Source organism: Macaca fascicularis, chromosome 17 (assembly GCF_037993035.2).
Source record: "Macaca fascicularis isolate 582-1 chromosome 17, T2T-MFA8v1.1".
In the NCBI taxonomy this organism is placed as follows: domain Eukaryota; kingdom Metazoa; phylum Chordata; class Mammalia; order Primates; family Cercopithecidae; genus Macaca; species Macaca fascicularis.
Genome location: NC_088391.1, coordinates 12848084 through 12871915, shown reverse-complemented (window position 1 = coordinate 12871915; position 23832 = coordinate 12848084). Strand labels below are relative to the sequence as shown.

Here is a 23832-nt window from a genome sequence, read left to right as displayed (position 1 = left end):
TGTTCGTTTATTTTTAGACAGAGTCTCACTCTGTCACCCAGGCTGGAGTGCAGTGGTACAATCTCAGCTCACTGCAACCTCCACCTCACAGGTACAAGCAATTCTACTGCCTCAGCCTCCCAACTATCTGGGATTACAGGCACCCACCACCACACCCGGCTAAATTTTTTGTATTTTTATTAGAGATGGGGTTTCACCATGTTGGCCAGGCTGGTTTCGAACTTGTGACCTGAAGTGATTCGTCCGCCTCAGCCTCACAAAATGTTAGGATTACAGGCATGAGCCACCATGCCTGGCCATCTCTGAATTTCTAATTTAAGGTTAAGCCAGTAATCCATTTGCATAATTTGTGTTTTTTAATAAATACTAATTAATTATGGCACATGCAAAACAAGGGCATTCACCTTGTTTGCTAGAGCTAAGGAATTGGTTAGGATTATACAGTATACCTATCATTGCCCTTAGTATTTAAAAGGATAATGAATAATGATTTTCACACGGGACAGGGGTGGGGATTGGAAGGTCGTGTTGACAAAAATGGTATCTATAATTTATCTATACACACAAAGGCCCATACTTGATTTGGGTATGTTAAATAACATAAATAATATTAAAGTATGAATATTGATAATATATTTTAAATAATTTTCCTTTTAGAATCCTTATCACAGATAATGTACAGTATTACATTTCAGATTATTATATCATATAATAAATAATAAGTGACAATTAACTGAGCCCTTGGGCAAGTCACTGGGAAAAGGATATGGGGGTTACATGATCACCATAGTCACTTCCATCTTTAAAATCTTGAGTCTATAAATAAATACAGATCCCAATAAACAGTTATTTTATTTATTTAAAAAGCTTACAAAGTGCTCATTACATACCAGGCACTGCATTGAAGCATATTACAAATATTTACTCATTAAATTCTCATGGTAGCACTATAAGATAGGCTCCTTTTTATTTTAAGTTCTTCAGCATTCTTGTCTATAAAGATGGGCTCTTAACATTACTTCCCCTTTACAGAGGAGGAAACTGAGAAACAGAGGGGTAAAATAATGTGCTCACTCACAGCTAATAAATGGTAGTAGGAATTACCCAGACAAGAACACGTGACATTTAGATGGGCTCGTTTGAACTTTTAGTTTTTTTAAAAAAACTAAATGCGCAGAAAAGGCATCTTCCCCCTTCCCCACCCCACACCATGGACCCCACGGCAATCCTAGTGTTGCCAGTGGAGCCATTTCAGGCTCTTGTCTTTGTCACACGAAATAATTTGAAAGCAAGACCAAAGTGAAAATGTAGCAGATTTATTGCAGAGCAAAAGCAAGAACATACTCAAGGGAGGAACGGGTACATGCTGAAAACAAGGAGCCATGCCCAACATGGCCAGGGCTGACGCACTAGATGAATAGGCTTAATGAAGGCATGGGATATTCTATACTAAGGGAATGGGTTTTCCAGGAAATTGATGGGCAGTTTTCGGAATTGGAGTGCCACCCTTTTATTGACTAAATATGGTTAATCTGGAACCGCCATAGCATTAGGTACGTGATGGAAGTGGGATGCCCTTCCCCGTGGAAATTTTATGGTAATGGGGGTGTAATGCAGCCAAGGGTTGGCAGTCGTTCATTTGCCTAATTTGTGTTTTTAAATATATACTAATTAATTGTAGCATGTATATCTTGGATTTAACCCATTGTGGCCAGTTTCTTCTTTGTTACATTCTTATCTGTGCCTAAAGCAGGATGGCTGCTGTCTGTCTGTATTGGTACAGCGTGTTGTAACCATTCCTTTCCACTAGGAAGTGGGTTCTTGTACTAACCTGTCTGGCCCTATTTGTATTGCTTTTAGCTTCCTGCAAGTAATCATATCTGTTCCCTGGCTAGCTGCCTGCCTCACTAGTCTATAGAGTTTGGAGACACACTTGAGGTATAGTCAGGAACAGACACAATAGGTTCAAATATAGGGGATTTTGCTAGTATATATTACTTTGTATAAAAATGATTTTGTATATTTTTTAATGGCCTCTTTTGTGACCTTTTTCAACCAGGTACTCAGGATGACTTTTATATGCCTAAGCTTTTAGGAAGAATGTGCGAGAAGGTCCAAAATCAGGGAGGAGATTGAGGGGAAGAGAGAGACTTTATATTCTTGTTATTCACTTGTCTATATATATTTTAGGTGTTTGTATTGCATTATTAAAAACATTAGCAATGTTTTAAAAAATGCCTTGCCTTGCCAGATGCTAATGGCTAACATTTAGTGAGTGTTCATTATGCATGAAGTTGTGTGCTAAGCTCTTTATGTTGATCTCACTTAATTTTCATAACAGCCTATGAATAACAGGTGTTCAGAATTGAGGATGAGCAGAGTCCTCCTGGTTTGAGCAGTTGGGTGGTAGAGATGCCCTTCCCTGAGGTGGGGAACAGCCATGAGGGAGGAGCAAGTCAGGAGGGAAGACAGGGTGGGCTGAGGTGTTGGGTGGATGAGGTGCCAATGTCCAGTGAGCAGTAGGATGCCTGGCCTGGAGCTGGGGATGGAGACGTGAAGTCACCAGCGTGTGAGGAGGAAGGCCCTGAGAGTACATGAGGTCACTCGGGGACAGCTGGGCCAGTCAGGGGAGGACTAAGAGTGGATGCCGGGGGAATCCTCTCTACGGGCAGGCAGGGGAAGGGGAAGGAAAGAAACCCCCTCAGGGTCAGTGAGGGGTGGGCTCCTGAGCACCCAGTTCCCGCCAGACTGCTTTGCCCAGCCTTCAGTTCTTGACCCTCTCCAGAAATCTCTAGTCATGACCCTCACTTGAACCCGGACCAGTTCTCACTAGAAAAATTATCTGGATCCGATGCAATTGTTATAAACAGTTATAATAAAAAGCTAAGGACACCCCGCTCAATTTTCCAGTACAGGCACATGTGAATATAAAATTGGTCTGAAATTCCACAAACAAAAGAAGTCCAAGAAAACCTGGATTTTTTTTTTTTTTTTTAAAGTTCTTTCCCCTGGGCCACTTTGGCCATCATTTTTTATTGAATAGCCAAGACAGCCTATGCTCTTCCTTGAAGTCCTGATGATTAAAGCACATAGCTATTTACATTTATTTTCTTGCACAAGCTAAACGAAATTCACACAGTTCCATACAGATATCGTATCCCTGGACAACATACATATACTTAATTTTCTTTGTATTGCTAGAACCCTTAGTGTTTAACTGCTTTTCTCCTGCACCTCAACTAGTGTCCAGGGGCAGCTGTTTTGGAGTTTATGGGCTGGAACAGAGGCCAGTATTCCTGCTGCAGCCTGACCACTCGGCAGAACATCACAGGGAAAAGCTGAGCAGAGGTGTGGCCTTCCCTGGCTGCATGGTGGCACGGTGACACCACCTGCTGACTTCTGACTTCTGACTGTCCTCTTTCTTTTTCCTGCCCCCTGCCCCCACTGTGCCCGACACCCTCCCTGTGGATGGCCTGTGATTGTTGAACGGCCCTACCCTCATGGAGTTACATACCAGAATCATCTCTTTGGCATTGGCGTATCCACCTCTGCTCTCCAGAATCTGCGTTTTCCAAAAGTCCGCCAGCATGGAGACCTTTCCCATGCCCTGCAGCTACAGCCCGAGGAGGAGGAGCTGCTCCCTGACTTGCCTTTGATCCCAGGGTTAGGAACACATCCTCAGTGACTTAGGTTCCTGAAAGCCTTGGAGGGCCCCGCCCGTAACACTCCCCAACAGGCAGGGCTAGGACATACATAGGAGCCTGGGTGAGAAGTTCAGGCTACTAGGCTTTAATCAGAATTGTCTGTAAGAGATGAACTCAACATGCCCCTGGTTGTTATTTCTCCCCAGCCTTTGGCAGGAATATTAGAAGTATCACAGGAAACTAGTCATTAAATCAGCACAAGAGACTTCATGACCAGTCTGAAGTCTGGCAGTTTAGATGTCAAATAGGAATCTAAACTACAAGGAAGGAGAGAGTCCTATTGTTTTCCTATACATCTGTAGGCAGAGTGCCGCTGGGTGTCTCCCCAGGCTTCTGTTTCAGCATGAGTTAAAGGTCCCTGCGGGTCTGGGTCTGGGCACCTCCCAGCCACCCTGCAATACTCAGGGCACATAGGCCACTTAACATCCCTCCCGGCACACAGTTGCCTGACGTTTCTCCAGTCCCTCTTCCTGGTCCCTCCATTCCTGCACTCCTGGCCGTCCTCCCAGGCCCTGGGCATCCGTCTCTGGCTATTTCTCCTGTGTGCTCAGGCAGTCCATGCACAGCTCGATTTTCTGCTGACCACCGCCTTACTTCCATTATGGTCTGCTGACCATGCAAGGGACTTTCTACCAGTTTCCAAGTGCTCAATAGTGGGGAGGGCATCTTAGTCAGTGGTATATTGTGGGTGCTTAGTGTCACATGGCCTTGAACTGAGCAGGACTTCAAGAAACATTTGTTAAATTGAACTGGAACCTGGAAAAAAACAGCCTGTCAGTTCTTAAATTACTTTATTGCATCTTCATGTTAGAGAAGACTATGTGGTGATAAATTCTTCACTTTCTCCTCAAAATAACCTAAATCACCCTCCTTCTTAGCTAGACATTTTAAAAGAATGTCCGTGTCTTTCCTAATACTGCCCTCATGAACTGCTCAATCCAAAAAGCGTTTCTAGGCTTTATCACTTACTCTTTCTTAAAGATTTGATTCAGCTACCCAATTACTGTCTCCTTTTTTTAAAGCTCATTCTGTTACAGGCCACCGGCTCTGCGGCTCCCCACGTAATATGGGAGTTCACACAGGGCCAGGCTAGGCTTTTATTTCAAGGCTTGTGCTTGAGCACAAGGGAGACAGCAGAGGCCCAAGGATCCTCCAGTTAGTTCCCCAAAAATAGCTGGGAGGGATTTTTTATTAGGCAGAGAATCGACATCGGAGGAGGTATGTGGGCTGGGCTGGGCAAAGCCCATGATAGGTAGGGGATGGGTAGGTCACGATCATGATGGTTATCTTGAGTGATGGGCCACCTTGAGGTCTGGCTGGAGGCAACAAGGCTGTACGTTAGTTGTTCAGCATTCCTTTCTGAGGTGGGACACTGCAACCTTGGTTCAGTGTTTGGTTTCCTAAGGCCAGTTCCTGGAATTCTTTAAGCAAAAGGCAGGGTAAGACTTTATAAGAGTGCAGAAGAATGGCCTTTTTTTTTTTTTTTTTTTCTTTTGTACGACTAAAGCCTCAGGGTTAGCAGGTATAGTGTCAGCAAAGTAGTAGCATGGGTTTTGAGAAGAGAAGAAGAAAAAAATGAAAAAAATATGTGAAGGAGGAGCCTCTCACCACTCCCATTCTATCTCAATTCCAGGTTCCTAGGATACCATCTTCAGCTAGTTATTGTCAACTTCTACATCTCTGACTGTGCCTTCCCTGAACCTGGCTCCCTTCCTTGGCCTGTGCCTTAACCACTGGAATTCTCCAGAGTTCTGAATTTCCCCTGGATGATTGGCTTTAATTATTATGTATCTTCTGTGTGTGTCATCCTTATATGGATCATTCCCAAGTGGGTCTGAATGTGACAGGGCCCCTAAAATTTAACATAACCGAACATGAGCTCACGATCTCCCCCATATTCTAACTCCCTGTCGAATTCCCTATTTCCTTGTTTTCTATGTTTAATGGCATGTTCAGGAAAGTCTGAAATCTGGGAGTCATCTTCTGTTTCTGCCTCTCTGCAGCTTCCACATCAACCAATGGCCGAGTCTCCGTCTTCACCCAGACATCCCACTCTCACTCCCTTTCTGCATCTCTCTGCCATCTCTCCCCTGGACTATTAGAACCATCTTCTAATTGTTTCTCTTTAGTTCCTTCTCCATCCTGCTGCCAGTTACATTTCTAACATGCAAATCTATGTTACGTTCCTGTCTAAATCCTTCAGTAGCTCCTCATTGCACCGAATTGCTCCTAACATCTTCATTTGAATCCTTTGTGATCTAGCCCCTGTCTGCTTCTCCAGGCTTATCCCTCGATAATGGTTTGAATGTCTGTCCCCTCCAAATCTCACATTGGAATACAATTCCCAGTGTTGAATTTGGGGCCTGGTGGGAGGTGTTGGCTCATGGAGGCAGATCCCTTATGAAAGATTTAGTGTCATCTTCCTGGTGTGGAATTCTCCCTCAGTTAGTTCACGTGAGATCTAGTTATTTAAAAGAGCCTGGAACCTTCCCTTTTCTATCTCTCCCCCCTGCTCTCACCGTGTGGTATGCATGCTCCCTCTTCACCTTCTGCTGTGATGGTAAGATTCCTGAGGCTTCACCAGAGGCAGAGGCCAACACCGTGCTTCTTGTACAGCCTACAGAACCATGACCCAAATTAAATGTCTTTTCTTTATAAATTAACCCAGTCTCAGGTATTCCTTAATAGCAATGAAAACAGACTATTACCCCTTTTCATGTATTTGCAATTCCTGGATTATAACCTGTTATTTTGTGCCTTTTTTTTTTTTTGCCTGTAATTCTCCTTGCCTAGGCAGCAAATTTCTCTTAATCTATCATACGTATGCTCCAATGTTACCTCCTCTGGGAGGTGGTGTCCCTATGCTCTCAGAAAATGAGTAGCTTCTTCTCTTTTTAATCATGTTTCTATCCCACATGGGACCATGAGATTATCAAGGACAGAGACCATATCTTTTTAAATACTGTATTCCCAGCACCTAACCTATTTCTGGTACACAGCACACTGTCGGATGAACGAATCTTGGCTTCTTCTCTTCTTGTTGACTTTCCCATTAGAACCTCAAGTTTCACTCTTAAAATGAGCCTACGGACTATTTCCCATATGCTAACATACTAGCCCTTCTCAAGCATTCTGAAGACACCAGTAAAAATTAACAGGTTGTGGCAGCAGTATTATTGTCTTCTGAAAGGGTCAAAGTGCTGTGTTTAGGTTAACACATGAATCCAGTTTGCTCAAAACATGAAGAGGACAGGCTTCATCATGTGCTATGGGTTTTCTCTTCCCATGGAGAAAATAGAGAGGGGATAGAAATAACCATTTATTGAACAGCCTGTTCTGGGTACATGACATAAGCTCTCATTTCCCAGGCCCTCCTAAAATTTTTCTTAAGTAGACAGGAGCAGATAAATCACTGGGCAGAAAGAAGTTCTAGCTTGGCTGCTCACTAATAGGTGGCTGCCTTGAGCATATGTTCCCCTCAGAGACTTTATCTTCCCATCTGAAAATAAAAGCATCAGTCCAAGTGGTCCCTAGCATTGTCCAGGATCTAATGTTTCCTTAGCAAACATTTACTGAATGCATTGGCTCTGAGCCACGGCCTGTACCAGGCATTAAGAATGCAAATAAGATGCAACTCATAGCCTGTCATACTCAGTGGTGGAGAATACTTCTGCTATTCTGACTATCCAAGGTCTATTGTAACTACTTAAAGTCAATCACTGATTGGACCTATATAAACAAAACATGCTCAGTTCAAAAAGAAAAGCCTACCGAGCCTATCATGTATAAAACTTCCTTCTAGGATTTATGGGAATTAGAAGAAGAATAAATTATGGTCCTTGTTTCAATCAAGGCTCTAATCCAATGGAGGACGCACTATTCATGCTGCAAATACGTTCTATAATTGAAATTTTCATCCATGCAGGAACAGTTTTGCAAGCAACCAGTATTAGACCAACTCAGATTATCTGAAGGATTTTATATTACTTATGATTAAGTTAAAGGGAAGCAAATACTCGGGCTAAATATTTGTCCTAAATGCAGATTGGCTTCACTCACACGAGAATTTTGCAGTGGTTTTGATAAAGTGTGATGAATGCTTCCACTGTGACATATTCTTTTACTTGAGGCAGCCAGATCTTAAAGAGGTGTTTACATCTGTCAGGGTTATGTTTCATCCAATTTGTATTCTTACCGAATCTAGCCATTGTTTATTTTACCTTGTGTAAGCTAAATCATAGGCCAATGCTATACCATGCTGGTAATATGTACCTAGTTTCAGACAACCATAGACTATTTTCCCCTTTGGCTTATGGCAGGATTCAGAAGGAAGATTTGGATGGTTGTTTGAAATCTACCTAAAATGTCTAAGATGTCTTCAATGATGATGACTTTGTGAGTAGGAATGGCAACTAATGAGCAAGTAGACCAAGAACAGAAGACATAGAGATAATTTTACATTAGTAATTTCAAAGTCCAAAAAATGAAATTGTTTTAAATGAATAAAAAAAGACTTCATTTTTAAAAATTGACTTTGTTTCTTAGAGAAGTTTTAGGTTCACAACAAAACTGAGCAGAAACTATAGACAGTTTTCATATATAGCCTGTTCCCACACACGCACAGCCCCCCATCCACTCACTATCAACATCCCCCGCCAGACTGGTACATTTTCTAGAATTGATGAACCTACATTGACATATCATTATCACCCAAATTCTCCATAGTATACATTAGGGTTCACAGTTAGTGTTACATATTCTGTGCTTTTGACAAATGCGTCCACTGTTGTAGTATCATAACGAGTACCTGCATTGCCCTAAAAATCCTCTGTGTTCCACCTTTCCACTCCTCCTCTCTCCAACCCCTGGCAACCCCTGAGCTCTTCACTATCTCCATAGTTTTGCCTCTTCTAGAATGCCATATAGTTGAAACTGTAAAGGATATAGCCTTCTCATATTGGCTTCTTTCACTTAGTAAGATGCACTTAAGTTTCTTCCATGTCTTTTCATGGCTTGACAGCTCACATCTTTTTACTGATGAATAACATTCTGTTGCCCACATGGACCACAGTTCATCCATTCACCTGACATCTCGGTTGTTTTCAAGTTTTGAAGATTATGAAAAAGCTACTGTAAACACCTATGTGCAGGCTTTCATGTGGATGTAAGTTTTCCATTCATTTGAGTAAATGCCTAGAAGTGCAATTGCTCCAGTATATGATAAAAGTGTGTTTGGCAGTAAGAAGCTGCCCACTGTCTTCCAAAGTGGCCATACCATTTTTCATTCCCACCAGCAATGAATGAGAGTTTCTGTTGCTCCACATTCCCACCAGCATTTAGTGTTGTCAGTGTTTTAGATTTTTACCTTAGATATGTGATAGTATCTCATGGATGTTTTACCTTGCAATTCCCTAATGACATGTGATGTTGAGCACCCTTTTAAAGGCTTGTTTGCCATATGTTCATCTCCTTTAGCGAGGTTTCTGTTCAGATGTTTTGCCCATTTATTAATTGGGCTGTTTGTTTCCTTATTGTTGAGTTTTAAGGGTTCTTCGTAATTTTAGCTAACAGTCCTTTATCAGAGATATCTTTTGCAAATATGCTCTTCCCATATATAGCTTGTCTTCTCTTTATCTTGAAAGTGTCTTTCTCTGATCAGAAGTATTGAATTTTAATGAAGTCTGGTTTATCAATTATTTCTTTCATGGACCATGCCTGTGGTGTTGAATCTAAAAGGTCATCACTTTATTCAAAGCCATCTAGATTTTCTCCTATGTTATCTTTTTGGAGTTGTATAGTTTTGTGTTTACACTTAGGTCTATGATTCATTTTGAATTAGTTTTTGTGACTGTATAAGGTCTGTGTCTAGACTAATTTTTTTTGCATGTGAATATCCACTTGTTGCAACACCATTTGTTGAAGGACTATCTTTTATCCATTGTATTGCCTTGGCTCCTTTATAAATGTAAGTTGACTCTATTTGTGTGAATCTGTTTTGGGTTCCTCATTCGGTTCCATTTATCTCTTTGTCCATTCTTTCACCAATATCACACTATCGTGATTACTGTGGCATCACAGGAAGTCTTGAATTTGGATACTGTCAGTCTTCTAGTTTTGCTCCTTCATTATTATGTTGGTGATTCTGAGTCTTTTGCTCGTTTATATAAACTTTAGAATAATTCGCTGATATCCACTGTCTTGGTTTTTTGTTTATTTGTTTGTTTGTTTAAAACTGGACATTTTAAATATGGTGATATGGTACCTCTTGAAATCAGATCTTCTCTTCCCAGAGTTGTTATTATTGCTATCTGTTTAATGAATATCCTGAATTAATTCTCTAAAGTCTGTATCCCTTATTGTATCCACTGAAGTATCTACTCAGTTAATTTAGTAATCAGCAAATGATTGGACAGAGATTTTCTTAGATACCTTCAACAAATCCATCTCCCAGTCTTTGCTGAGGGGCTTTTTGTGCGTGTTACAATATGACTTCAATGCTCCAGCAGGGAATTGATAGCTCTGCTTTAGCCTTGATTTCCTGCTTGTGCAGATCATCAAGGTCAGCTAAAGGTGGAAGATTAGGACCAGATCAGGTCTTTCCTGGGTATACACACAGTTCTGCACATGTACTTGACCTTCTAGATTCCTAGGAATACATTGGAACTTTTCTGAGTCCCCTATGGACATCTCATTCTCCCAGCTATTCTTTTTCAACTTTTTGGTTAGCAACTTGTTTGGCTCAACTGTTATTATCATTTCAGGCAACTGCCGTGTTCACTAGTTACTACAGACTGTCTTTGACAAACACCCTGGGTATAAGCTAGTTTTAGTGATGATTTGAGTCAGGTTAAATAAAGATAAGCCCTATGAATGGGTGTTTTCAGGGAATTCCCAGACACCTCAGATAATGACAATTTTTTGGTAATGGAGTTTTGGAGAAGCTCAAACACGTTCTTCCCTCTCCAGTGGCTGCAAGGCTACTAGTTTTCACAGCTACTCTGATGGTGATGCTGTTGATTTTCAAAGCTCCTGAACAGCTGGGGAAAAGGGCATAGGAATAGAGTGGGTTGGAATGTCACAAAGCTCACTGTCCTTACATATGTTTAACCATTTTTCTTAAATAGACACTTAGTGTTACTTAGTTTATTGAAAGCCCATTTCAATTTACAGTTTTCTTAAAAAGTTGATTTTGACAATATTTGCCAGTACTCTTATTGATTTTATGAAGAAGCAGTAGTTTGGAGGTTTTTACTTAATCTTTTTCACTGATGTCACTCACTTGCATTTTTTATTCAGCTTTATTTAGATATAATTTGTATTCCAAGAAATCACCAAAGTATATAATTTGATTATTTTTTTCAAATGTATAGTTATGTAACTATCACCACAATCATGACATTAAACTTTTTTTTTTCAGCTACAGGGTCCTACTATGTCACCCAGGCTAAGTGCAATGGCACGGTCTCAGCTCATTGCAGCCTTGATCTCCTAGGCTCAAGTGATTCTCTTACTCAGCCTCCCATGTAGCTAGGACTACAGGCATGTGCCACCACACCCAGCTATTTTTTATTTTTTTTTTGAGACGGAGTTTCACTCTGTCGCCCAGGGTGGAGTGCAATGGTGCAATCTCAGCTCACTGCAACCTCCGCCTCCCAGGTTCAAGCAATTCTCCTGCCTCAGCCTCCTGAGTAGCTGGGATTACAGGCATGTGCCACCATACCTGACTAATTTTGTATTTTTAGTAGAGATGGGATTTCACCATGTTGGTCAGGCTGGTCTCAAACTCCAGACCTCAGGTGATCTGCCCGCCTCGGCCCCCCAAAGTGCCGGGATTACAGGTGTGAGCCATCGTGCCCGGCTTAATTTTTATATATATTTTTTTGTAGAGACAGGGCCTCTCCATGTTGCCCAGGCTGGTCTCGAACTCCTGGGCTCAAGCAGTCTGCCCACCTCGGCCTCCCAAAGTTCTGGGATGACAGGCATGAGCCACCATGCCCAGCCATGACACAGCATTTTTGTGACCTCAAAAAGTCCCCCAGTGCTGGCAATGGCAACCACTCGTCTGTTTTCTGTCACAGTTTTGTCTTGCCTGAAATTTTTTTGATGAGTGGAATCCTGTAGTGTGTGTTCTTTGTGTCCGGGTTCTTTTACTTAGCATACTGACTCTGAGATTCATGCGTAGTGTCGTATATCAATAGTTAGTGCTTGAATTGTTGAGTATTCCATTGTATGGATATACCACAATTTTTATATACCTTTACCAGCTGGTGGACATTTGGACCGTTTCTACTTTGTGGCTATCTTATGATTAAAGCTGCTATGAACATTCAAGTACAAGCCTTTTTACAGCTATATATATATATACACACATATATATATATATATATGAAGTATAAATCTTTTTGTGGACATATGATTTCTTTTATCTTGCATAAGTAGCTAAGAGTGGAATTGCTAGATCAAGTGCTAAAAATATACCTAATTTTATAAGAGACTGCCAAACGGTTTTCCAAAGAGACTGTACCCCTTTGGAAGTTTCAGTAGTTCTGAATCCTTGCTAATACTTAATGTTGTCAGCGTTTTTACTTTAGGCATTCTGTTGTGTAGTGGTGTCTCGTTATGATTTTAATTTGCATTTCTTTCATGACTAATGATATTGAACATCTTTTCATGTGCATATTTGTCACTTGTATATCTTCTCTTGGAAGTATCTGTTCGAATATTCTGCCCATTTGAAAAATCAGGTTATTTGACTTGTTACTGAGTTTCAGAGTTCTTTAGGTGTTCTGTATATGATTCCTTTATGAAATACATGTTTTGCAACTACTTTCTCCAAGTAGAGAAGGAATTTGAAAGGTACAGGCAAACATCTGAGTTTAGAGGCAATAAAAGGACCCAGAACTACAAAGTCAAATCTACTTAGAGTCTTCAGCTTTAGAAAGTAATAAATAAACTTCCTGCATGTGTTAGAAAGTATAAAGCATATTCGAGTCTGTGGTATATAGAAGATGATTCCTTTGATGTCTTTTGTGTATGTCATAGATCAAAAGCTTTTCCACAGAAAAGCAGAATGGAGTGTTTTGTTTGTGCTTCCAAACCATAATGGAAGAACAAGTTCACTAGATAAGTTCATTTTATAAGTAACAGTCAATCCTTCCCTAAACAAACCTGTTACAGAGCCGCCAAATGTGCAATATCAACCTTTTTTTTTTTTTTCACTTCACACCCGCTCTTAGGTAGACATGATAACACATGTGGAATGGACCAAAGAGACAGGCTGAGAACCTGCCAAAGATGGTCTCAGACGAGATGATCAGCTTCTAACTCAGCATTGCCTGGTGTATCTGACACTAATGAATGTGTAGTCAAAGGGTACATAGGAGATGGTTGAAAATGAGGAGAGTCATTAAACATATTTCAGCCAGTGAGCGACGTGAGAAAAAGTTGAGAAATAGAATTGGCTTCAATGTAAAGCTTTAGAAGTGGTAGTGAAACCAGGTAGGAGGCTGATGCCTGACTCTCAGTAAACAACGAAAAGAGACTGAACTAGGGCCAAAGGAGAGGCAAGACTTCAAAGACATCATAGAGGTATAATTGACAGGATTTGATGACCAATGAATATAGATTGTGAAGGAGTAGAGCCTCAAGATGACGTTATTTTCTAGTTTGGGTGGCGGATTGGTGATGCTCTTAGTCAAGACAAGACAGTAAGTAGGAGAAACAGGTTTTGAAAAGAATGCAAAATGTGACTCTGGGCCTCAGATGAGATGCCTGGGCTGGAGACAGAGGACTGGGATCATTTGAGTCTAATTTATGTTAAGATTCTTCAGTAAGGCCATGGAGAGTAAAAAAGGATGGACCTCAGTCTGAATTCTAACAAAAAAAATTAATAGGTAAGGGGCAAGTACTGGTTGGTGGCAGGAAGGAGTTAGTGTCCAGAGAGATGAGATAATTCATAATCTTGAATGTCAAGGATGAAAAGAATTTCAAGGAATGATGGGTAGTAATTAGTGACAATTGCTATTAATAGGTCTTTGCTAGAAAGAAGCCATTGAATTTCATGGTTAGAAATTCATTGGTCAAAACTGGAAACAAGCCTGGCACGGTGGCTCACGCCTGTAATCCCAGCACTTTGGGAGGCCGAGGCAGGTGGATCACGAGGTCAGGAGATCTAGACCATTCTGGCCAACATGGTGAAACCCAATCTCTATTAAATATACAAAAATTAGCTGGTGTGGTGGTGGGCACCTGTAGTCCCAGCTACTCAAGAGGCTGAGGCAGGAGAATTGCTTGAGCCTGGGAGGCAGAGGTTGCAGTGAGCTGAGATCACACCACTGCACTCCAGCCTGGGCAACAGAGTGAGACTCCGTCTGAAAAAAGAAAAACAAAAAACAAAGAAACAACTGGAACAGCCCAAATGTCCATCAACAAGAGAATAGGTAACCCAATTGTGTATCTTCATACCATGGAATACTACTCAGCAACTAAGCTGAATGGTTTATGCAAAACATGAGTCAATCTCACAAACATGGTGTTGAATGAAAAAACAGCCACTCAAAAAATACATGCTATATGATTCTACTTATACAATGACCAAGAAGAAGCAAAACTAATCTATGGATGATAGAAGTCAGAAAGAGAGGCTGGGCACAGGGGCTCATGCCTATAATCCCAAGTGCTTTGGGAGATTGAGGCAGGAGGATCACTTGAGGCCAGGAGTTTGAGACCAGCCTAGGCAACATAGCATGACCCTGTCTCTACAAAAAAAAAAAAAAACAATATATATATAAATTAGAAGGGCATGGTAGCAGGCACCTGTAGTCCTAGCTACTCAGGAAGCTCAGGCAGGAGTTTCCCTTGAGCCCAGGAGTTTGAGGCTGCAGTGAGCTATGATCATGCCAGTGCACTCCAACCTGGGCAACAGAGTGAGATCCTACTCTAAAAAAGAAAGAAGTAGAGAGACAGAAAGAAAGTGTAAAAAAGATAAGGAAGGGGAGGCAGAAAGGAAAGGAAGAAAAAAAGAAAGAAAGAAAAAGAAAGGAAGGAAGGAAGGAAGGAAGGAAGGAAGGAAGGAAGGAAAGAAGAAAAAAATTATTAAAAGAATATATATCTAATTGCTTATATTTTCTCACTGGCAATGGTGGCTATGTCATCTGTTGAGAGACTGAGTCTTTTTGGTGGTCTGAGATTGGGAACAACCAGAGGAGAAAAAAATGAAAGAAATCCTGGGTAACATCTTCTAGAGTCCAGCTGAGGGTGAAAATCAAAATGTATGTATTAGCACAGGCTGCCATGATGGAACACCTTGACCGAGTGGCTTAAACAACAGAAATGTATTTTCTCACGGTTCTGGAGGCTGAAAAGTTCAAGATCAAGGTACTGGCAGGGTTTGGCTCCTGGTAAGGGTCCTGTGACCTGTAGATGTCTGCCTTCTCACTGTGTCCTCACATGCACACAGAGAGAGGGAGCTCTCTGGTATCTCTTCTTATAAGGACACTAATCCTCTGGGATCAGAGCTCCTCCCTGGTGACCTCCTGTACCCTTAATCACTTCTTTACTCCAAATCAATCACGTTGGGCATTCACATATGTGAATGGAGGGCTTCAACATACATGTTTTGGAGCGGCCTAGTTAGCCTGTAGCATGTGTATGTGAGATATTTTCCACCTATACCCAACCACCTGAGATCAGGAGAGAAGATACATGGTTGGGTTGATCCATATTTGGAGGTTAACAGGATAGACTTGATGCAAGGTCAAGGTGGCAAACGATTTGAGGGGATAGTGAAAGTATGGCTAAAATGATTGGCCATGGATTCCAGTAACAGTGGAAAGAGAAGCCAGAAAAGGGCTGGGTTTAGATTAGAGAAAAGGCAGGCATTGGTAGGCTTGGTGGTAGAGTCCTCGCAGGTCAGGAGGCTGCAGCACAAATGGGAACTATTTTACAACGTATCTTCTGTGGGTGCAGTACTGTCGTGGGACATAATTGGTTGTTCCTGCAATTTCAACTTTACTGGAAATAAAGGAGGTTTATGAAATTGGAGAGATTTAAATTCGTTAGTGAAAGTAATCATCACATTTTTCTTTCATTTTAGAAGACTAAATACGTTGAACAAGTGTGCCTCAATGAAACTTGATGTGAACTTCCAAAGGAAAAAGGTAGGTGCCCACACCTTAATGTGGCTATGCCAGTGAATACCAGGAGTTTGAGACCAATCTGAGCAACATAGTGAGACCCCTGTGTCTACAAAAAAAAGATAATAATAAATTAGCTGGGCACAGTGGCTTGTGCCTGTAGTCCCAGCTATCGAGAGGCTGAGTTGGGGGCATTGCTTGAACCCAGAAGGTTGAGGCTGCAGTGAGCCATGATCGTGCCACTGCACTTCAGCCTGGGTGACAGAGTGAGACCCTGTCTCCAAAAACTAAAAAGCAACACCAACCTAAGCAAAATTTTGAAATGCCTGACCATCCATGTGTATTCTCCATATCCTATTTCATCATAACCACCTAAATAAGTCTATTATAAACTAAGGCCGAAATCTATTTGTTTTACCATTTCGTTTTACTTTCTTTTTTTTATTAGAGGGTTTGCGTAAAGATGTAAAATATCCCAATGCTTTATGGTGATCTTTCAGAAATGTCTGTTGTAAATGTCAACCCCTTATTAGACTCAAATGCTTCACAGCAAAGAGTAGATTAAAAGTTCGGAAAGGATCTGGGGGTCCATGGCCAGTGACTTCTGGCTCATTTTTTCCAGTTGTGTTTTATTTCATGCACATGTCAAGATGCGTCCACTATCAGGCAGAGTCAGTTGGTAATGTATGAGGGGGCCTGGGGACAGTGTGACAAGATCCTGAGCCCTGGCTCATCTTTCATTGTTCTCCCCACCATGCACTTTTCTCTAGCCACAAAGAATTCGGTTCAGTTCGAAAAGTCACTAAGCTTCCTCCCCATCACAAGACTTGCCATGTGCTGCTTCCTCTTTATGGATAAGACTAGAGATTTGAGTTTTGAAATAAAGCTGTACTCTATTGAATATGTACTGTTTTCTAGGAGCTAGATTATGTGCTTACCACACATTATCTCATTTAATCCGTCGAGATGGGGCTTCTCTGTTTTCTACATTAGGAAGGTAAATCTTGAACAGGCTGGGTCATTGCCCATGGTCTTGCAGCTAGCGGCGGAGCAGGGTTTCTACCTCGGGGATGTCTGACTCCAAAACCAAGGCTTCTAGCCACCGTGCTGCACAGCCTCTCTTTTTCACTGAATTGATTCTTTTTAGGAAATTCAGAATTAAGATCCTTCACTACTTTTTTCATTTAACATCTCCTCTGTGTAGCAACTCAAGCCTCCGTATATTTTGAAGGATCAGAGAAAACATCTTTGAATTAAAAGAAAGTGTTCTTGGCCAGTCGTGGTGGCTCACACCTGTAATCCCAGCACTTTGGGAGGCCAAGGCAGGTGGATCATCTGAGGTCAGGAGTTCGAGACCAGCCTGACCAACAAGGTGAAACACCGTCTCTACTAAAAATACAAAAATTAGCTGGGTGTAGTGGCACGTGCTTGTAGTCCCTGCTACTCGGGAGGCTGAGGCAGGAGAATCACTGGAACCTGCAAAGCGGAGGTTGCAGTGAGCTGAGATCATGCCACTGCACTCCAGCCTGGGCGACAGACAGAGACTCCGCCTCAAAAAAAAAAAAAAAATTAAGAAAGAAAGAAAGAGAGAAAGAAAGAAGTTTTTATCCTGCTCTACACAGAGAAATTATTAAAGCCGAAGGATTTTAAGTTACTCCTTAGTAACCTAATCTTTAAAAATAACTTTAATCTGAATTTGTGCTCTAAAATAACACCAAAAAAAAAAAAAAAAATCAAATGAATTTTGGTGGACCTCACCTTAAAAACAATTTGGGATTCGAGCTGGGAACCAAAGATTTAAGCTAAGGAGGTAAAACAGTGAAAAACAATATCCACAGAAATATTAAAATATGAGCAGTTTGTCCAGGCCAAAGACAAATTAAAAATGTGGGAATAAACCTCCCAACAGCTGTCTGACTGAATAGACCCCTTGAGAAGCATACATACTATTTGAAGCATGAGGGTCAGATGTTGTTTGGATTGGAACACATGGTTCCTATTAAACTGAACACAGCCATGCCTGTGTATCTAAAGTGTGGGTCCTCAAATGGCTGGTCTATACAGCTGCCTATACCGACCATTAGCTGCACTGCATCACAAAAGAAAATGCCAACAACTAATGACATGAGTTGTTTTCCACACAGTGCAGTGATTGGATTTTTACCCTGTCACCAGCTTTTCAAAACCCACAGGCGAGATGGGCTTGAATAACATTTGTTTGGCTCTTTGTGCGTTACCTTCACAAAAGCTCCTCTGTAAATTGGTCACTTTGGTATTCTGACCTTAATGTCGTCTTTATATTGGATCTGGTGGCACACACCCTTAAAGCCCCTACTTAGCTATAGGCCTCAGAATGCAAGCACTTGAATAAAATATTGCTTTTCACATTGTAAATTAGAGAGTCATGGCCTGAATTTTCAAATAAATAATGCTGACATGTGGTCTCCACCTACTTATGAATCTCAGTAATGACCAGAATCCGGGGCCAGATTGAAGCAGCCACTCAGGAGACGCTGTATTGTGACACCCGTTTCTGTGATCTTCCTCTTACACAAGCCATAGGCTTTATTTAATCCTTTATGTTACTGTGAAAAAAAAAAAAAAATGAATAGGAGCTAAGACTAGGCCAGATGATCACAAATAGAAAAGGAAACTTGAGAATCGAGCACCCTGTGAAGAGCTTCAGCCAACTTCAGAATTTATTTATTTGGAAGAAAAATAAGACAGCAGCATTTCCTCTAGGTATGTCCCCATGTTAAGCCATCCAAGAAACAGAAATAGAATCCCCACCTCCAATCTGCAGAGTCCCAGACTTATATAATTCTGCAGAAAGTCATCCCCAAGTAGCTAAACTGTCTGGAGTCACAGTCATTCTCCCTTGGGGCTGCCGGACCTATGAAAGGGTTGCAGGTGCTGGCTCAGCAGTTTGTGGGGTTAGCAAAAGCTGACACGGGGCTTCCTCCCCGCCAGGCACTATTCCTTGTCCTTAAGTCCGTGTCACAGATACAGAAACTGAAGGGCTTGGCGCTTGCCCAAAGCCACACAGAAGTAGCAGAGGCAGGACTTGAATCCAGGTAATCTGGCACCTGACTGCCCCTCCTCACCCTTCAGAGATATTCAGAGACAACCTGGAGCCTGGGTGAGCCTCTAGCCCTTGGCCTGAGACCTGCAAGGATCTCATGTTTCCTCAGCAATACATTCAGTTCACTGTGTGGATTGTTTTTATAAGAGGCATGGTTCTTGCCATCTGTACTAAAGTCCACAATTTATTTATTGTCTTCATGGCAATTGTGTTTAATCTTGTAGATTTTGGTGGGCTGACACAAGGAAGAAAGCGAAAAGTCCACAAGTAGGTGATGACGATGAAGGCTTTTTCATGCCTGGTTAGCCATACACCTTTCTCATACATGAAATGCCACTTCCAAAGCACCGGGAGAAAGGGCGTCACCCCTACCCTCCCACAATACAGTTTCTAACTGTTTTGCAGAAGAGAAAAGGGATCCTTTAAGGATTCGAGATGACCTTCCCTGCCTCTGTGAGAGTCAGGTGGAGGAGTATTCTCGATTTTAGCTGCACACCTCACTGGAAGACTAACAACCCAGCCCCAAGAGCATTTCAGGAGAAAGGACACCAGCACTTCTGCCGCCCGCGGCTCTGGCTCTCCACTCCCGCGGCATTCCCAGCGGCCCATTCCTGCTTCCAAACAGGCAGGCCCGGCCACGTAGCTCCAGTTAACATCTAAATTTCTATGTGACTATGGATGAGTTGCGTTTTGCAGCTGTGGATTCATGTGGGTTCCTGTTTCCATTGTAAAGATATGGCCAAACTCCATCTTTTTAAAAAAGCCCTTTTTTCTGGAATGTCTGGTTGGCATCTGTCTCTGAGGAATATATAATTTCACTGAAGAATGTTCTCATTTTTAGAAAAAAACAAAAGCCAAACAGCGGAGACTCATCTAAATTAAAAACACCAAGGCACACACAAAGTAGCTTTTCTCAGGAAAATGTTTCTTCCCCATTATTACCTACAAAATTCGCGCTTGCTCCATGATGACATTGAAATCCCCTGATTAAAGTGTTTCTGTGATTCGGCTTCTATTCAAAGTAAAAGCCAGAGACTGAAGACTCCAATTAGGCTGTTTATTAAATGAGGAAAGAGAAGGACACGTATCCACATGGGACTCTTACCTTTCCTCTTACCTAGGAATATGTCTCAAGAGAGAAAGAGTAGGTTCCAGAGAAGGTTCTGGTTGAAGTTATAGTTTTAATAAGGCTCTCCGAAGTCATGACCAAAGGTGGAAAGCAACACAGAAAACATGACTAATTGCCACCTTGCAGCCAGCACCTCCTGGCCTGGATGCCATCGCCATTTCAGAGGCACTGCAGCTGTTGACAAGGGGCCCGGCCCCCACCCCCATATTTCCCACTCCCTTGCACACCCCTGCATCTCCTACCAAATGAGACACCTCCTGGCAACTCCAAAGAGTAGTCAGATGAGAGAAAGTCCATCATTCACTTGGCTGGAGAGTATTAACAGCCTTGAATTGCAGATAATTCCATGCGAATGTCCTAAAACTGTAGGGTCTTTGAGTTGGAAGGATCTTTGGTCTTATTTTCTAACCTCCCACTCACTCACTGCGATTTGCTTCTTAGAGCATCCCTCTCCCTCACAATTTGCTGAGCCACTGTTTATTATAAGCTTCTCAACATGATGAGCTCTTCACATGGCAAGGCAATTTATTTTATTCTACAGACTAGAAAGGCCTTCCATATGATAAGCTAGGAGCTGATTCCTTCTAAACTGGCCCATCTGATCCTAGCCTTTTTCCCTGGTGAAGCACAGATATGGATTTCCTCATTCACTCAGTAGCCCTTTAGCTCTGACCTCCAGAACAGGAATCAGCACACTGCTGCTCCTGCTTTCATAAATAAAGTTTTATTGGATCAATAGCTATGCCCATCATTTCACAACAATGGCAGAGCTGAGTAAGTGAGAGAGAGAGACCTTGTGGCCCATACGTATACCTAAAATATTTATGATATGGCCCTATGCAGAAAATGTTTTCAGACCCTTGCTCAATCTAGAACAGTTTCTCAACTGTCAGTGGTCAATGACTGGTTTTCTTATTTTATTTTTTCCAGTCTGCCACAGACCAAGATACTTTTGTAAAATTCAATACAAATGAATTATTAGAAATATCAGTTTTAACAAATTATAGAAAATACAGTCTTAATGTTTTATTGTTAGGCTCAACTGATACAAAGGTGCATACCGATAAATATAATCAAAACAAATATAACAAGAAATAATGATGCAGGATTTTTCTCAGCCCCACTTCGCCAGCCAGAAACTTCTGTGCCTGGCAGGGGCCTCTACTTCTTTGTTCCTGTCACCCCGCTCTGTGGCCTGTGGCTCCCTGGCTGACCCAGCCCTGCCGCTGCTTCTTGGCACCAGCGACAGGAAGGCTACCGCTTACAGCCGCTTTCGACCCCACTTTCAGTGGGTCTCAGGTTCTTGTCCCACATCAAAGAAGAATGAGGTTATGCTGACAATTAAAGAGTGAGGAGGGTGGAGAAGAATTGTATTGAGCGACACAGCAGCTCTCAGTGGAGAGGGGATGCAAGAGTGGTCCCGAAGTCAGGTGGTTTTCTCCCCTAGTGTGGCTGGGTCTGGGCTTTTATAGGCTCAGAATGGGCGAGTGCCTGCTGATTGGTTTGTGAGTATGCAAAAAAGCTAAAAGAAAGACACCAATCAAAGGTGGGCATGACAGTGTAAAAAACCAATTCGGGAAAGGTAGGTATATGTAAAATAGATGAAGGGTGAGGATCAATCAGAGGAAAGCATGCCAAATGGGAAGAAAGGTTCTCAATCCAGTCTGTGGATTTGTAGCTTGACTTTCAGCCTTCAAACTGTCTTTGACTTGAGGTCAAAGATGGGGTTTCACCAGGAAGCTGCCCCTATTTGCCTAGGCATTTGACTGCCTCCTGCTGCTATCAATAGAAAAGAATTACAAAAACTGTTCAGATTTTTATTGAAAGTGTGCGTATATGTGATTAATACAAAGAATCACAATTGTGCTTATACCATTTTTGTTGTTCATCTGTCATAACCGAACAAAAAGTTTACTTTAAAACAGAAATCCCTCAAATTAAATGTCTGTATGCACACTTTGAAGAAACACTTTGACTGCAAATGTATAAGATATATATAATTTTTTTTTTGAGGTAGAGTCTCACTCCATCACCCAGGCTAGAGTGCAGTGGTGTGAACTCAGCTCACTGCAACCTCTGCCTCCGGGGTTCAAGTGATCTCCTGCATCAGCCTCCCTAGTAGCTGTTACTACAGGTATGCACCACCATACCAGGCTAATTTCTGTATTTTTAGTAGTGACAGGTTTCACCATGTTGGTCAGGCTGGTCTCAAACTCCTGATCTCAGGTGATCCGCTCACCTCGGCCTTCCAAAGTGCTGGGATGACAGGCGTGAGCCACCGCGCCTGGCCATAAAATTTTTAATATGACAGCAAGTTTCTTCTTTGTTGTCTAAGTTAAGTGGGATTGATAACAATGCTACTCATGGGTAATAATATATATCTAAAATTCTTTTGTTTGGGTACCAGTCATCGTAGGGAAACCAGTGAAGAAAGGTTTTTTTAAGGCAAGTTAAAAGTTTAGGGTATTCCTTTTCACTTACAACTTTAGGGTATTCTATTCAGCTTTCATTCAAAATGATGTAAGTGATGCTGTATTTCCAAAATTCATCTTCAGTTCTTCATCTCTAGCCAATTCTTATAAAGTTATAAATGTAAATTACCTGTGAAACAATGGATTCTGTATATTATATACTTTGGGTTATGGTAAGCACACTAACCTTGAATTGGCACTGTAAATTGGATCAACCACACACCAGTAGCATGCAGCTGTCACTCATAGGACTCACCGTTTGAATTTTACTACACCCAAACTGGTCTCTACCCTGTTTACTAAGACAAATCCACTGATTGTTAGCTCAGATAGCACAGACTGTTCAAATAGTGGCAAATGGTTTTAATGCTTACTCTAAATTTCTGTGTCTACCTCATTAAAGACCAAGTTTGGGGACCGGCAGCCCCCTGACCACACTCTGAGTAGCACTGTCTAGAGTTCCTCATTTCTAAATCAAGCTATTAGTTCTTTCAATTGTCCAACCCAGGAGATTGTGGTTCTTAGATCCTTGGCCATTCTGATTACTCTTCTCTAGAAACGTACCCCTTAAAATGTGGGGTGCTTAAAAAGAACCCATTGTTCCTGATATATGTGACCAGTGCAGAATGCAGTGGGCACTGACCTTTTGAAACTTGGGATCTGTGCTCTGGTCATGCATCCTAGGGTTGGTGTCTTTGTTCAGTAGCCATATTACATGGTTAAGTCACATTAAGCTTACATCTGCCAGAGCTCTCAAGTCTATTAATAACAGGAAGGGCTGTTGAACTATGTTCTTTTTATCCTGCACATCCTGTAGTTGATTTTTGAAGTTAGAGTCATTTTATTTGACTTTTATGAAATTATATCTTATTAACAGGTCATCCTTCACTTGTTAAGCTCTATACACTTCTCAATATTGCTATTCTCTAACAATAATAACTAATTTCATCTATCACTTTAGGGTTTATATGGTGTTTTCACATATAGTCCCATTTGGTTCTGTTGACAAATCATGCTAGACGTGCATCATTATTGTTTTCATTTTATAACAGAAAACTGAGTCTCAAAGAACCCTTAGCAAATAGCCTTATACCATCTTTACAGTTTAACAACATGAGTTCCGGCCCATTCAAGTTACTCTTAAAATGGTCATAACCTTGAGACATGCTTCCTTCAGTTATTTACAGTCTTTTAGTCACACGCTGTGGAGGAGTTACTCAACCAGTTACTAACAAAACTCTCTGTAGCAAGCTCATCCAACCCATGGCTCGTGGGCTATTTGCGGCCCAGGACGGCTTTGGATGTGCCCCAA

General features: G+C 41.6%; 1 protein-coding gene across 7 annotated transcripts in view; it reads left to right on the top strand.

The window, feature by feature from the left end:
• The window catches only part of STARD13 (StAR related lipid transfer domain containing 13), a 557856-nt gene that overhangs the window by 500073 nt on the left and 33951 nt on the right, over positions 1–23832 (top strand). For all 7 annotated transcript variants that reach the window (XM_005585617.5, XM_005585616.5, XM_015439138.4 and 4 more), the window contains one exon: positions 15799–15862. In XM_005585617.5, coding sequence (XP_005585674.3) covers positions 15799–15862 — 64 coding nt within the window. The remainder of the gene's footprint in view (positions 1–15798; positions 15863–23832) is intronic.